Source organism: Sinocyclocheilus anshuiensis, unplaced genomic scaffold, assembly GCF_001515605.1.
Source record: "Sinocyclocheilus anshuiensis isolate Anshui unplaced genomic scaffold, SAMN03320099.WGS_v1.1 scaffold813, whole genome shotgun sequence".
NCBI classification, from domain to species: Eukaryota; Metazoa; Chordata; class Actinopteri; order Cypriniformes; family Cyprinidae; genus Sinocyclocheilus; species Sinocyclocheilus anshuiensis.
The window spans coordinates 281,062-297,811 of NW_015540942.1; the positions used below are offsets into that span (position 1 = coordinate 281,062).

At 36.9% G+C, this 16,750-nt stretch overlaps 1 protein-coding gene across 1 annotated transcript in view; it reads right to left on the minus strand.

The window, feature by feature from the left end:
• Positions 1–1,364: 1,364 nt before the first annotated feature.
• LOC107689616 (integrin alpha-3-like) overlaps positions 1,365–16,750 on the minus strand; it is a 37,415-nt gene continuing 22,029 nt past the window's right edge. Inside the window, exons 6-26 of the mRNA XM_016487675.1 lie at positions 14,808–15,024; positions 14,509–14,702; positions 14,200–14,288; positions 13,715–13,851; positions 13,458–13,535; positions 12,961–13,028; positions 12,657–12,799; positions 12,350–12,499; positions 12,130–12,227; positions 11,713–11,881; positions 11,049–11,126; positions 10,716–10,795; positions 9,933–10,010; positions 9,644–9,746; positions 7,310–7,486; positions 5,788–5,907; positions 5,505–5,618; positions 3,527–3,622; positions 3,234–3,359; positions 2,179–2,332; positions 1,365–1,442 (exon numbers count right to left, since the gene is read on the minus strand). Coding sequence (XP_016343161.1) covers positions 2,222–2,332; positions 3,234–3,359; positions 3,527–3,622; positions 5,505–5,618; positions 5,788–5,907; positions 7,310–7,486; positions 9,644–9,746; positions 9,933–10,010; positions 10,716–10,795; positions 11,049–11,126; positions 11,713–11,881; positions 12,130–12,227; positions 12,350–12,499; positions 12,657–12,799; positions 12,961–13,028; positions 13,458–13,535; positions 13,715–13,851; positions 14,200–14,288; positions 14,509–14,702; positions 14,808–15,024 — 2,426 coding nt within the window. The 3' untranslated portion in view covers positions 1,365–1,442; positions 2,179–2,221. The remainder of the gene's footprint in view (positions 1,443–2,178; positions 2,333–3,233; positions 3,360–3,526; positions 3,623–5,504; positions 5,619–5,787; positions 5,908–7,309; positions 7,487–9,643; positions 9,747–9,932; positions 10,011–10,715; positions 10,796–11,048; positions 11,127–11,712; positions 11,882–12,129; positions 12,228–12,349; positions 12,500–12,656; positions 12,800–12,960; positions 13,029–13,457; positions 13,536–13,714; positions 13,852–14,199; positions 14,289–14,508; positions 14,703–14,807; positions 15,025–16,750) is intronic.

A 16,750-nucleotide genomic window follows, 5' to 3' on the forward strand; every position in this document is an offset into this window, starting at 1 on the left:
GAGAAAATACAGTGCTATTTTCAGTTACAGGGCACATCACATACAAGTCCTCACACAGACAAATGCGAAAGAATGAAAATCAAACATAACAGAGCTCAACAACAAGGATGACCCACTAGAAAAGTGGATGACAATTTTACACTGATTTCAAATTCACAAATCATTGATTTTGTACATCCATTTTTATGCTTTTCACACTTAAGCGTTTGACTATTCATCTTGTCGGTTAACAAATATAAGGTTTTGTTAAATTTGAAAATAAAAATTCTTGACCGAATCAAAATGTGTTGAAAACTACATGCCAATATGTTTTGCACATCTATTCTGTACACTGTAAAAAAAAATATTTTTTTAATTTATTTTCGAAATAAAGATTACTGGAGTACACCTTAAAAATACTATTTTAGTCTTTCTACTTTAAAATTTCATGTTTAATTAAATTTGTTACTTGCCATTTCTTTGTACTTGTAAAATTTCCTAGCAATTTCTGAGTGAAAATTGTATCAAAACCATTTTAGTTTTTGTCAGTGTAAGCCATTGTTTTTCAGCAGAAATGAATTATAGTACATTTTAGCTGTATAATTTCCAGCTAGTTGCATGTTGTTTTCTTACAATCATAATAAAAGAATTTTACTCAATAAAAAAATAAAATGAAAAATGATTTATAGCAAATATACAGTAAAAACACATTGCTATTCTCTTAAAAATAAAGGTTACTTTAGCGGTTTTTGCTGCGATTCCATATAAGAATCGTTTGGGTTCCCCATAGAAACTTTCAGAAGAAAGTTCTTAAAAGAACTTTTTTTTTCTTAGTGTGAAGACCTTTAAAAAATCTAAATAACATTCTTCCACTATAAAGAATCTTTTGTGCATTGGAAAGATTCCATGGATGTTAAAAGGTTCTTCATGGAACCATAGATGCCAATGAAGAACCTTCATTTTTAAGAGCATAAACATAAAAATGGATCATTCCTTTGTGGTGGGTGACAGTGAAAATGTTGGCAGGCCAAGCACAAATCTGAACTACTGAGCCAGCAGGAAAAATCCTTATTGTTGAGCCCGTCAGCATACATAATACATGTATTCTGTTGAAAAACTGTAACCAAAATAAACATCAATACAATATGTAATCTCACACAGAGACTTCTGTATAATCAGTTCATGTTTGACAGTTTTATATCTGATATCCAGAAGTTGTTCCAATCAAATCAGGTAGAGTTCAGGTAAAGTCCATTCCACTGTCTAAAAGAGACAATGTAAGAGTGCTTTCATCAGTAGTACTGTGTCTTTTCAGTCCAGCTTGTGATCCAGTGTTTCTTATTTTTTGTGGTGTCCACAATTAAAAAGCCCTGGTTTACCTGGTACTGTTCCTTCTTACAAATCTTCACGCCTTGGTATTTTGGCATAGTTCGAAAGTAGGCAGCCCGCTTAAAAAAGCCACTCTGTGAGAAAACAGAACAAAGAGCATTGTGAGCAAGCATCCTACCACATTATTTTACCAGGATTATTATAGTGACAAGGTAAGTAGCATGTGCTCAAAGAAGCTCTGAGAAATCCGAGAGCGAAGTGAATTCCAAGTGAAGTCGTTTTATGAGATTACAAGATTAACACTAAATAGCAACTGACAGAAAGCATTCTTTAAACTCAAGTGAAATTATGAAGAGAGCAAATTATTAAGAGTTAGAGCAAGCGTGTAAAAATGTATTATAAATTCAGCTGCAGATTGTGAGGGGGAAAAGAAAGCTTGTTATCTCTGTAAGAGAAGATGTGATCAGAAGGAATTTGTTGCCTCAGTTGAAAGCAAGCCCCAAACTGTAAAAAAAGAAAAGAACACGGTAACGCAGAAGGAAGTTATTAGTCTTGTCAAAGCAAGAAAAGGCGTTTACAAGTTGGATTAAAGCAATATACAGTTGATGGTTTAAAACATCATTCTATCTCCAAGATAACAGCATCACAAGCCTGAGGACATAACAAAGAGCCTCACGTATCAATTTGTTTCAGGAAAAAAAACAACCTCTAGTGTTTTTGAGAGCAATGATGAGAGTCGAAAACAGACGAGGCAAGCATTGTGTCTCAAAAGGGAAGAGGAAAGACAGTATTAGCAGAGCTTGCATGGAATACATTATTGTTAATTAAGCCGAGTGTTTTAGCTAGAGAGCTGTTGGCTGTGGCACCTACGAATTCACTATTTGTGTCAGAGGCCCACAATGGCCAGCGAATCTCAGTCCTCCTCTGAAAGGCGGTCATTTTCAGATGGCTGTGTTTTCATTTCTGCTTTCAGGGCTTTGGCCTCATAAAGCTCTCTGGTGTTGGCCCTCTTGAAGAAGCCGCACTGGGAACAGGATTCAGATATGAGCGATCAAACAAAACACAAGGCATGGCTGGAGGAATTGATCTAGTCTTGAATCGGCTGCTTTTCTGGTACAAATGTTTTGATATACGTGATATATTTAAAATATATCCATGTGCAGCATCTATCGACACCATAAAACATTCGACAAAGAAAATACACGTAATTTGACTGCAAAATACTGTAAAAATGTGATTTGGGAAGTGAAAAGTATGAATTACATATCATTTATGCTTAAAAACTATATTCAACAAAAAAAATACACATACTTTCACAATAAAATGGCCTTTTATATTTTATTTTTACATTTTATTAACAAAAATAATTATTAATTTATTTTTTTTAAGTCCCTGCATGATGCGCCACATTTGATTATATTATAATATATTTTTTTGTTATTTAATTCATGCTTACAGCATAATTTTATTGTATTTTATTTTGTTGTGTGTTACCTGGATGGTGGTTTGTGTGTGTAACACGGTTCACTGTCTTTATATGTTCAACTGCTATTGTAAAAGCTTAAATAATTAATTATAATTAATTATGTGGCCTACTATTTTAATAATGTTGGTTGGTATCGACATTTTATCAGTTAACAGAATATATGGTTATGGTCGGTAAGTTTACAGGCACCAAAGTGCCATTATGAACGTATGAAATGTTGCCTCACAGAAGAAGATGATTAAAATGTGTAGCAGTATGTGTTGTTGTTTCTCTCAAGGTGGAGGTAAAAAAAAAAAAAAGAAACTTCACACTTTGTTTATGGTGTCAAAGCATAATGTGATAAAATAAAGTCATTGTTTGTGTCCTTCCATCTAGAATAACACGCAGATGTGTGAACAAAAGGAAAGTGTGGAGCATTGAAGTACAAAAGGATCCTCACCTTCCACAGTAAAATGACAATCAGACCCAGCAGAATCACTCCTGCCAACGCGGACACAATGATTATCCACAGAGGCACTTCATACTGAAGCTCCTCTGCCTCTGCAGGGTCTATAGCTACTGTAAACTAAACACAGAAAAGATGTTTACTGTCATTAATCTCTAATGCACCAGAAAACATATACAGGAAATTGCCTCATTTTAATAATTATTTGATTTTCCCTCACTTATGCTAAATGTATGCAAGAGAGAGCTCCAGATAGAAGAGGAAACTCGGAGATGTTGAGTTTGTACCTCACGGGTGTAATTGCTCATCTTGATGCTTGGTTTGTCTGTTTTTAGACTCAGTGTGGCTCTACCATACACAAGTACTCTTGCAGCATTGTAGTCCTGTAAAAAGAGAGCTGCAAAAATGTTATTTTCTGAACTTCAGAATGAGTATCATGTACAGCACTGCACATTTGGGATGTTTCTTTTATTTGAACTAGTGATGGGTCGTTCATGAACTAATCATTTGTGCTTCTCATAATTATATTTCATTATAATGATTTCCTAGTTCACAATATGATAAAAGACTGTGTATGTGAATGTGTATGGGGAATTTTTACTCCGTTCAAATGAACAAAAGCACCTAAAAACAGATTTGCTGAACAAGAGTTCAGTCAGTAAAATTATCCGTTTTTCCCACCGTTATATTGGACACACTCAGCTCAGGACACGGAGTACTCTACTAATTAGCTGATGAATTAATTCCGCTGGGTTAAATAAGGGAGACATCTGAAATGTGCAGTGCTGGTGAGGCTACAGGAACAGATTGAAAACTCCTACAGGGCTACGTCTCTCAAAAATACTGTACCTAAATAGCTCATAGAGACCAGGGGTACTAATAAGGGGCTTTCGCACCACGTAGTTCTAGGAACTAGCCAGCAGGGTCGTTCCTAGGGAACCATGGACCGTTTTCCTGGTTGCATTCGCACCAGCAGCAGGAACTTCAAAGCGGCTGACAGTGACATCTTTATTCGTGGCATTTACAAATGTCAACAACCGGTGAATGGAGGACGTCGTGATCGGAGCTGTTTTTGTTGTGTGTCGTGGGTTTCGCGATAATGGAGATGGAATGTAAACACACACTTAACGCGAGTGAAAGAGTGTGAAAATCTGACTAAATCTCCTGTGACAACTTGCAGTGTTACATATCATCGAGGCTGAGAAAACAACATAACGCTGCAGACAACAGATAAATGCCGTTATCACTGTTTTTCATGTTCGTGGAGTAAATCTTTTTATAATGCTTTTTAAAAATGCGGGGTAGCCGGTGTTTCATATGTGTTTGGCCAATCACTGTAAACTTACATCACTGGTAGTTTCTACAGAACTTGTTTTAGACTCTACTCTGAAGAAGGAGCCAATTTAGTTCCCCCAAACTGAGTTCCTAGAACTAAAACCGTTCCTAGTTCCTGTGGTGCGAACACACCAAAAAGCGGGAACTTCCACCAACAGTTCTAGGAACTATGAAAAGGTTCCTCCGGTGTGAAAGCCCCTATAGTTTCTGCAGTATGGCTTGCAATTGGTTTCCTTTAATGAAACACAGCCCTATTCAGTAAATGCTGAGATATTAAAGTGCTGCTAGAAAAATGTAAATAAGGCATTTGAACATTCTTAATATATTTCACAAATTAGATCACAATTACATTTTAAATTTCCACAGCCAAGAAATATTTGGAAGAACCCCCAGTTAGAAATGTCTAAATGTCATAAATACAAAATACAAATTATATATATATTATACATTATACAAAACAATTAAAAATAAAGTTAGGCTTTAGATGATAAAACAATATATACTGTATACTGTGTTCAAGGTTAGTGGAACGTTTCCGTAGTTAATGTGAAGAAATACTTGAGGCGATATGACTTCATACATCCACTAAAATCACATTGGGACCAGTTAAATAAAAGTAATGGCTTACTAAAGTTAAGGTGGTTCTAAGAAAAAGTCTAGCATCATTTGTTTGCAGATGCCCTTGCTTCTAATGCAAGTTTTAAGTGTCCAAATACTTTTTGGGGCCACTGTATCAACTTTAAGCCAAAGTATATTGCATATTTTGAAGTACTGCACCTGGTGTAACAAAAATGAAACCACTTAAACCCTCATAAACTCTGAAAAATGTCACAAAGCGAGTGTGGGATTTATCCTTGAGAGCCTTGCATGCAACAATCCTGCAGTAATGAGATGAGGATGTGAAGTTTCAAATGAAAGCGGAGCTCTGACCTCAAGCATCGTGCTGTTCCATATGCGTGCTCTGACAGTGAGATTGGCTGAGATGTCCATGCCAAGCAAGGGGCAGGTGAATGTCTGACAGAGGGCACTACCTGTGTCACAGTCCTGAGATTGAGAGAGAATGAGCAGTGACAGCCAAAACACTCTTCATTTTGTCTTTGTCTAGTCGCTGTTGCATACTACATCATGCAAAGTATCAGAGGAGACATGTCATGCCAGTATCATCCAGTTGCCTAGCAACAAAACAATAGTTGAGGGAGACGGATATACTCACCAGGTTGGCAGGAGGTTTCCTCTGGACGGCCCGTGGGTTCGGGAGGGTCTGCGGTTCAGTCTGTTCAGACTCTAAGGAGGCCTCGTCTCTTTTCCTCCTTCTAGTCTTGCGCTCTGACACCTAATCCACAGGAGGTAACACGTCCATCACATTAACAAGCTCATTATATTAAGTGCATGGCAATAAAATGCTGCAGGGATGATGTTTTTTCAAAAACATATTAGCACCTAGGTTTCCGAAGTCAATGGGTTTTTCAAATGGGATTTTTGTTGAAAGCCTGAAATAAGGTCAGTGTTTAACACAATCTCAAGATATTATGTTTTATTCTACAACATAAAATACATCAGTAATATCCCCTTATGATTTTTTTAAAGCTTTTATGCATCTTGACAAATTCGGTTGCTGACAAATGGCTGAACTGAATTACAGAGGTTGTATGGCACACTAAACATCATCACACTGAACAGGAAAACTCATCTGCTCATTAATTCGCTTTGTTTTATAATTGTGCTATTCTAACTTCAGTTTTCAGGGAAAATGTTTCTTTTATAGTAGTTTGTCTATAGCCTATGTTTAGTTTTTGACTTCTGGCAGTTGTATTTTGGCTTCATAAATCATAAAAGTTGTGTTCATTTGCAAAGATTATCATCATGAACAAAATGTGTAAGAATCATAAATGTGTGTTGGTCACAGAGCTTATTTTCTAATCCAAAAAATGTTGTTGAGGGATCCAGGGAAATACTAACTTCCAAGTTGGCCTACAGAAATATGTAATTCCCGCAGCGCTCTACTGGATTACTTTCCACCACATTACGGGTTTCTATGCCATATTAATAAACATAAATCACCTAGAATTGGAATATTTTGATTGACTTGCTTAGTATGATGTTTCTGTCTTAGTTCCTCATTCTTTTTTGAGTTCTAGGATTTATTTGTAGAGCATCTAGACCTCCTAAGCACATGTCGCACTGATTTATAGGCACAGAGAGATAGATAGTTTCCAAACCACCCTCTGCTTCACATTAGGAGCTGGACTTTTTCTGAAATAATTCCCACTCGGCTTTGTACATTGAGCGAGATTGCAGTGCGAGCTGTGAGTAATATAGTTCTGGGAAAGGAGGAGGTCCCAGTCCCAGCATGATTTCTTCTGCTGCTTCTCTCAACGATTCAAAGGCTGGATTGTGCTAAACTGCTCTGTCATCAACACCGTACTGCAGAAAAACCATCAGTGACAGTCGCCTCTGGCTTGCTTAGTTGGGGACACTTCATTTCCAGCGATACCGTTGACTTGATTGCAAAGATACTATTTAAACTGAGCTGGATGTTGACATCACTGAATTCAATGATGAACTGTCTTTAACTGAAAAATTTGTGTTTACTATTGTCATTTTGCATTATTGACACTATTTTCCTAATTAATGCTGTTCAGTTGCTTTGACACAATCTGTATTGTTAAAAGCGCTATATAAATAAAGGTGACTTGACTTGACTTGACTTGACTTTCAGACATCTAATCACTTACAGTGAGATTAAGGGGGTTTATGACGTTATTTTCAGGGACACAGAATGGCTTGGAGGTTCCTGTCATCTGAATCTCTGACAGATAAAGCAGCCACTTCTGATTAGCCACAGAAGAAGGCCACTGAAAGACCACTTCCAGATACCCCAGATTTCCCAGAGGTTTTCCAGAAAGAGCCACCTGCAGACAAAACAATAAACAAAACAATGACTTTTGAGTAATTGCAAACTGATTGTGTCAAGTAAACTGATTGTGTCTACTTGACTTACATAGTAAAGAACTTGTTTTAGGTTTTTAAAAAAAGGAGTCACATCACACCACAGCTAGGACAAGCACAGGTGTCACACATAGGGCACATCACAATTGACAATGACCAAATTGCCAAACTATTTTACATTCTGGCAAAATGGTGCCTAGTTTGCTCATATATCTCATCTTTACATTTTCGTACAGTCTACTTATGCCCCAGTGATGGTTAAAGTGATAGTTCACCCATTAATTACTCACCCTCATGTAGTTCCCTTAAGACCTTCGTTCATCTTTGGAACATAAATTAAGATATTTTTGATGAAATCTGAGAATTTACTGACCCTCCAGAGAGAGCAATGAAACTGATACATTCAAGTAGGGATGTGCCGATACGAGTATCGGTACCGAACGGTTCACGGGGCAAATTCCAAATGGAACTGATCATCCCTATCCTCTTGGAGTGGGGATTTTGGAGTGAGCAGGGCACGTGTGTACCATTATGTAGTCGTTTGTAATGCACTTGGCAAAGCGAGCGACGTAATTTCTTCATAAAATTAAGGTTAAACCACTGATGTCACATGGACTATTTTAACGATGTCCTCACCACCTTTCTGGGTGTTGAACGTGGTAGTTCCCTTGCGGTCTATGGAGGGTTAGAAATTTCTCGGATTTCATCAAAAAATATATACTTAATATACTTAGTATAAACTTAATTTGTGTTCCGAAGATGAATGAAGGTCTTACGGCAACGACATAAGGGTGAGTGATTAATGACAACATTTTTGGGTGATCTATCCCTTTAAGTTCAGGGGTGGACCTATATGTTTACTCCAATACAGCTCAGCCAATCAAATTCGAAGATACAGAGCTGTTCAAACGACACAAGAACTTGTTACTGAAAAATTGCCTATACACAATCTATCTTTTAGTCTTTGTTTGCATGTTATCTTGATTATTTTTTTGAAGTTTTTGTTTTGCATTAGATTCGATGTTTCAGATTTTAGGACACCGTATGTCATCTTATTTTTACGCCTGTTGTGCAACCATCTTTACACTGTTTCCTAACTAGACCTGATGTAATAAGTCTGAAATTTTGTCCTAATCAGTTGTGTCTGTGGCAAACAACAACAGATTTTGTCAGTCATTTGGTTTCTCCACAGCACAACAAATTGTCCAACACTGGAGACTTGACACATCACAGCTAGTTAGGAATGTAGGCTGTAAAAAACATCTTGCCGTCAAGTTGAATTCCACTGGGCTTCCAATGTCACTGGTACTTTTCATGGCTGATTCTCCTATTACTTTTCCACTGAATTCTGTCCTAAACTGGGATAAAGGGCTACAAGAAAATAGAAATGTTCAAATTAATATATTTGCAAAATGAGTTGATTTTATGGAGCTCTTATTAAAGTTTAATGTCAGGCAAAAAAGTGAAATGTCTGTATAATACTGAAGTGTCTGAGTCATTCTGACAAAGAAAAGATCCGGTGAAATGCTCTAAGGATAGAAATGGCACATAACTCACATATTAAAGAAGGGCTGTAGGACGTACTCCACCATCAGCACTCTCAACAGGGGCTGTAGATCATTCTGATCACTCCACCTGAGAAGTGTAGATGAAATCATCAGCCAGAGTCCAAATCTGAATCATACTCTTTAAACAAACTGATCATCCCTATCCTCTTGGAGTGGGGATTTTGGAGTGAGCAGGGCACGTGTGTACCATTATGTAGTCGTTTGTAATGCACTTGGCAAAGCGAGCGACGTAATTTCCTCATTATCTTCAGCTGGCATGTTCCCGTGACAACACAGATGAAGTTTTTGTTTTGCATTAGATTCGATGTTTCAGATTTTAGGACACCGTATGTCATCTTATTTTTACGCCTGTTGTGCAACCATCTTTACACTGTTTCCTAACTAGACCTGATGTAATAAGTCTGAAATTTTGTCCTAATCAGTTGTGTCTGTGGCAAACAACAACAGATTTTGTCAGTCATTTGGTTTCTCCACAGCACAACAAATTGTCCAACACTGGAGACTTGACACATCACAGCTAGTTAGGAATGTAGGCTGTAAAAAACATCTTGCCGTCAAGTTGAATTCCACTGGGCTTCCAATGTCACTGGTACTTTTCATGGCTGATTCTCCTATTACTTTCCCACTGAATTCTGTCCTAAACTGGGATAAAGGGCTACAAGAAAATAGAAATGTTCAAATTAATATATTTGCAAAATGAGTTGATTTTATGGAGCTCTTATTAAAGTTTAATGTCAGGCAAAAAAGTGAAATGTCTGTATAATACTGAAGTGTCTGAGTCATTCTGACAAAGAAAAGATCCGGTGAAATGCTCTAAGGATAGAAATGGCACATAACTCACATATTAAAGAAGGGCTGTAGGACGTACTCCACCATCAGCACTCTCAACAGGGGCTGTAGATCATTCTGATCACTCCACCTGAGAAGTGTAGATGAAATCATCAGCCAGAGTCCAAATCTGAATCATACTCTTTAAACAAACCTCTTTCACAGACAATTGTTCTTTCATATGCATATAAGCCGTATGTTAGCGGTTAAATCTGCAGAAATGAACAGTGAATCACTGAATGCTTTTGACCCTGTTTTTATGCACTGGATTCCTTCCTGTGGGTGGGTTAATGATATTCTTTCTATATACAGTTCTGCTCAACTTTGCATTCTCCTTACAGAATTTGCCAGATGTTTATGATTTAAAAAAAAATATTTAGTAGTACCTTGAAGCTATTTGATATAATGACTGAAATTACACAGACTCATACAAATACAAGCTACATATAATATTAAGAAAAAGGGACATGTAAACCTTTGAACAGCATAATTCAAGTCATTTTTTTGTATTCAGTATAATATGTAAATATATTTTATGCAGCTTCTTCAGGGAATGAATGAATGAATGAGGTAACATATCATTTGATTTTATCTCTCTAATTAAAAAAAAAATGCTAAACATCTTAGAGATTCTGCACAGGTTATGTAAACTTATGCGCACAACAGTTTCTCTTCAGGATTCTGTGTCTTTAGAAGAGATATTGATTTTTTTGCGAACTCATTTCCTGCAAAGCATCTCTCCCCAAACGTTCAGCCTATTTAAGAATCTGAAGAAAATAATGGAGATTTCTCATACGTTGAGAGCTGCAGTTCAGTCTGAATCTCCTGCATGTCTATTGTGATTCCTGTCGTTTCAAAGGTGATCTCAATCTCCACCTGTGAAAGACCCACAAAAAAATAAAGACATCCATCTTCAGATTCATTACATCTGCTTCTAGAAATGCACTTCATTGCAACACTGTTAATTAAATTCACCTCTTATTATTACATCCTGTATCCAATAAATAACCCTAAAGTCTCATCCAATACCCATTTAAGATGGTAGCTGCAGTATGGCTGCTGTTAAATTCTGGGTTAAGTGTGCTTAAAACCTATGAATGTCAAGTCACTGATACCAATGAAGACTTACACTCTGATTGCTTTTGAAGGGGTCCCACAGTGTACACAGAAGATAAGGCACCCCAGGAGACAACTCGACATTCAAGTTCTACAAGAAACAAAAACAAGAACCATGTAAAATTCTGTTTGCAGTCTAAATGTACATACACTAATGTTCAAAATTTTCCGAAAGTTTCTTATGCTCACCAAGGCTAGATTTATTTTTATACAGCAAAACCAGTAATAATGTGAAATAATTTAAATTTAACATAAATGTTTTTTTATTTTCATTTATTTTAATATATTGTAAAGTAATTTATTCCTGTGATGATAAAGCTGAATTTTCAGCATCATTACTCCAGTCTTCAGTGCACATGATTTTTTAGAAATCATTCTAATATGCTGATTTGCTGCTCAATTTTTATTATCATCAATGTTGAAAACAGTTGTGCTGATTAATATTTTTGTGGAAACCGTGATACATTTTTTTCAGGATTCTTTATTGAATAAAAAGTTCAAAAGAACAGAATTTATTTGAAATAGAAATATTTTGTAACATACAACTGTTACTTTTGATCAATTTAATGCAACCTTGCTTCCAAACTAAAAAAAGATTGATATGGACTGTGCGTGGAAGTATTAAGAACCGTAGAAGGAACTAAGGTATAATTTCTGAGGACATCTATTGATCTTGCCTTGGGGTTTAGGCTGGAGAAGCTGAGCGAGGTGGGAATGGTGACATTAAGAGAAGCACTGTAAGCATCTTCTGCTTTCTTGTCCTGTGATGGAACATTGGACACATTCACCATCAACTTCAGCTTCTTTACGTCAGTAGTGTAGTGGAAAATCTGCTGGCCATTCCGCCTGTAGAAACACACATATTAGCAGTTCACATCACATCTATGAAGTAATGACAATTTCCATTCAAGTCCAGTCCGGGTGATTGGATCATTGGTGAGTGTTCATGAGCAAAAATGGGTCATACTTGAAAGGACCTAAGAATCATATTGGGTAGATTCTTCCTTTGTAGCATGATGTGAGATATTCAGTCATAAATGTATTTACTATTCAGTCAACTTTCATTTTCACATGAAGAACGACAGTGAGCTTACGTGGGGAACGGCGTGTTCTGCTCATCTGTGAATGCAGCCGCCATCTGAAGGTTGCTCTCACATTTGTTATCTAATCCACAGGCTTTCTGAATGTGAATCTAAAGAATGAGATGACATTGGTGGAATATAAGCGAGAATGTGAGCAGGTCGTGAAGGGCAGACATCGTGCAATGAAAACATCATTTGTGTTTGAGCGAGCAAAATATGCTGTCAAAGGTACCTCAGCTCTGTTAGTCAGAGCGTCTTTTTGGCTGATCACAGGAAAGGCACTGAGGTCTTCCAATGTCTGCCCGCCCGAGGGAGGAGTCTCCACCAAAGACACCCTCAGCAAGAAAACTATCGGAGCAACCTTGTCTTGGATCGTCTTGGACTGTGAGAGTCAAATGCAGATGTGAGATATCAGAGTTATACAAATCTCTATACAATTAGCCCAATCTGATCGCAACCCAAATAACCCACTCAATGATTATGAGTCTTTTTGTCACAAAGAATAAAATGGCAATTCAAAGAATGGCCTTGTGTCATACCACTAGCTCGAGTTTCAGAGAATGACAATTTTCAGACGTATTAACAGACATTTTGCCAGTGTATTTGCCATCTTTGTTGTCAAGGAAACGAACACGAGGGCTCCGAGACGATTGCTGATCGGCTTCCACCGTATATTGAAAACCTGAGAAAACAACAGATCTTTCTTACAGCTACTTCATGTCGGATCTGAAGTCTGACAGTCAGAATGTGGAACAGCACACTGAATCATACATTTGGCATGACAATAATATCTAGAGAGTTTGCATTTATATTTAGCGTAATAAACTGAGATGCGGGACTTACTAATACTCTTCTGGGAACTGGCACTGCCAGTGCTGAATGTGTAGGACAAACAGACATTTGCGTCAATACTGTATGAGGAAAACACAGCAGAATTGACTGATTTTGTCACAGAGGCATTACAATACATTTCAAAATACATAATCAGTATTAAGAGTACAGCTGTTGCGATCAAATTATGAAAAATATAGATTTCAGCATAACATTTAGATCTACTCTAATTAGGCCAAAGGTTTTTATTTACAGCCAGTTTTTTTTTTGTTGGCCAGCAGTGATTTGTGCAGTTTTTTAAATAAGTCTATAAACAGTCAGTGTTGTCAACTGGTCCTATTGAGTGAGTCTGATCCATTACGGATCCATCCATATTTTATGTTTTGGGAAATAATTGACAGTTATTATATTGTGACACTGTAGTCTTCTAAAGTGACTACTGAAGTGGCTCATTTCCATGTAAACAAACAAGTGTGAAAGTTGGAGTGAGATGTTTAAGGATTCATTACCAGGCATCACAGTTTTCTAGGCGGATAACCTCCGGTGTCACATTGAAATAATTCTTTAGATGAATCACAGGACGTGCTCTTATAAGGGGGAAATGAAAGAAAACACAGTAAGATAGAGCCTTGCAGGTCTGAAAAAAATTACTAATCAAAGTACAATGATTTACACTGATTGATTAATATTGGTTTTTGTCTTTTACCTTGATGCTATACAACTAAAATATGTAAAATAGTAAAATATTGTGACACGATCGAATCACCTTAGCAAGACCACGCGATCATCTAATGATCCAACTGCTATGTCTGGGTAACTGTTCCTGTCCACATCCATGCCACCACTGATGGAATAGCCAAACGTATGGAATCCACCACCTGGGATGTCTTTTCCATCAATGACCTGAGGAATTAATATTAGAGCAATGAACTGACTATCTACAAAACAATCATACAAAATGACGCTTATTATGATTATTACAGTAATCTGCAGGCAGCGCAGACAACCCTAGAAGTGTTTTTCTTTGAGTCTATCAGTGAGACTTCAGCAAGAACTCCATTTATTCATTCATTCATTATTCATTTTTACTGATTTATTCATTGGCATAAAGACTGTAATTTTCTTAAGAAAAAAAAGATGTTCTTAAGAACATTTTTAAGAACTTCTTAAGAATTGTAAGAGCTGCACTTAATTATTTTTAGTAATCGTACATCTTAACACTCTAAATACTTCTTAATATTCCCATCTCACCTGACTAGGCGTTTGGGAAATACCCGTTTTGCTGCCCATCCATATCGATACTCTGCCTGTACTATGATATGGAGCACCAACAGCAAAATCTGTTAAAGAACAGAGGAGTGAGAAACGATCACTGTCAAAATACTTCTCAGCAATGCCACAAGAAGGCAGCAGAGTAAAATGTCCTTGACTGTATAACGAGCTCCTCTGATGAAGCGCTGCACACAAAAGTAAATTCTGCAAATAGCCACAAATAACTAAAAGCCACATGCATGTTACATTGTACAGAGTGTAATCAAGCAAAGAAACCCACAAACCTACCTTGAAAGCCATCCTGGTTAACATCACCAATAGCAACAACAGCCATGCCAAAAGCTGAGTCCTTTGGCCCAATGAGCTTCACGTCAGCTTTGTCACGAAAAGACCCGTTCTGGTTCATATAGACATACACTGCCCCGCCTTCATCCTTTCTCCGGTCGAAATAGAAAGGGGCTCCAACAATCAGATCCTTCCAACTACATGGATAATAATGAAGACAAGTTAAATCTCCATGCCGAGATCTTCTGTTTCATTACTGACCTCTAGTTGAGGGGAAACAAAAAGCCAAGAACTGTCTTTACCCATCATTGTTAAGGTCAACAATAGCAACGCTGCAGCCAAAATAGGATCCAACTTGTTCCCCCATGACAGTGGCTTTTATTTGGACTTCTCCACCGACACCAATTTTATGAACTTCAGCCATCGTCACAGATCCTCTGGCTTCATCTCTTGGAGCTCCTGTTACTACTGTGTCTTTGTCTTTGCTCAACACATCTTTAGCCACAGCAATAGAGTAACCTGAAGAGCAATCAGTCAACAATAACCAAGAGCAATTTTCTATGTCTACATATTGACATAGTTGACAAAGGAAATGCAATATTCATTAAAGAAAGTACATGTAAGCTATAGATTTTGTGTTTCAGGAAAAGGGTAAAACACAGGGATTCATTATGTAAAAAGGATAGGTCAGTCGACAGTTGACAACAAATACTTATAAATAAGAATGCAACATGAATAGTATTATATGTATATATAAATACACATACATACATGCATTTATTTATGCATATACACATATTTTTCTCACTTATGTATGATTTATATTATATATAAATATAAATATATTAGGGCTGTCAGTTTAACATGTTAATTTTAATTAATTAGTTATGGAAAAATAATGCAATTAAAATATTCTAACTCAGTTAACACATCCGCCCCCAGACCTGTACGTCATCTTACATTTCCTACAGTTGACTGTTAAAGGGCAACAATTATTTATGTAGTCCATAAAGGCAATTCTATGGCCCTAAAATTTAAGATATTGGACCAAAAAAGGCGCTGTATGAGTTTTTGTCTCATATTTATATCATATGATAATCCATATCACACGAGCAGTGAGAGAAATATCACACGAGTGCTATTTTTGTCCCAAACAGTGATTTTATACAACAGTTCAGTAAATAAGTAGTATTTCAAACACAATATTGTCTGTTTTTGCTCAGTTTTGCTGACACAAATACCTATTAAAGCCACAGCAGAACTATTCTGCGTCTCCAAGCAACACACAATTTCTGAATAAATCCGCATTGTGAACAAATCGGGTGTACCAATGGTCCATTCATTTACATCATTCCTGAATGAAACTTTGAACGAATCGAATGAAGGAATGACTCAATTGCTGCGTCTCAATTCATCTACTTATACTAGGTCCTAAAAGTATGTATTCTTTTTGTGAAGAAAAGTACATACTTTTAAGCATGTAGCTTAGTTACGTGCATTCTGTCTCCGTTTAAACTGCCCCATCAATCATCTTGTCACAGTTAACAATCCACATTTCGTTTCATTTTTTTTTTTTCCTATCGTACTGGAGAGAAATGAAGAGGCACGTTGATCTGCCAGTCACGCCTTTCATGCTGAGAACTCTGCTCATGTATTTGCATTATGATGCATTTAAAAGTTAATGACAAAATGTATCTTTTTAAAAGTTTACAGTGTTGTTACAGATTAAATATAACAAGGAATACTTTTTCATCAGGTTAGACATTGATTATTTATCACTCAAACCCCTTTCTCTACCTGTCTGCCGCTCTCGCATATCCACCATGTTTGTACTTTTTAACACTTTTTATGTGTGTTTGTATTTCTAATCGAATCCTCACGCAATGTGTTGTGGGCAATATTAGCCGTTAGAGCACGCATACATCTGCACTTCAAATTCTAACTGGAAGTAGTAGACCATCCGGGAATCTTTTACATACTCTTTTCAACATACTACAATTTGGGACATAGCAATAGGTTGTTTGCACATGACGTCACTGATGACGTGCGAAATGCAGTTGGAGGGCAGGAAGTGATTTTTCTCCGTAGGAATCACTAGCAGAAACTCAAAATGGCTGTGTTTTGCGTTGTTTAAGGATGCTCAAATTGGCCAAACCGAGAAACCACAAGGAGCTTTTATCGTGTACGAAAATGTGTTGTTCGTGTGTGGGGAAAAGTCAAGAAATTGGTTGAAAAACACAGGAAA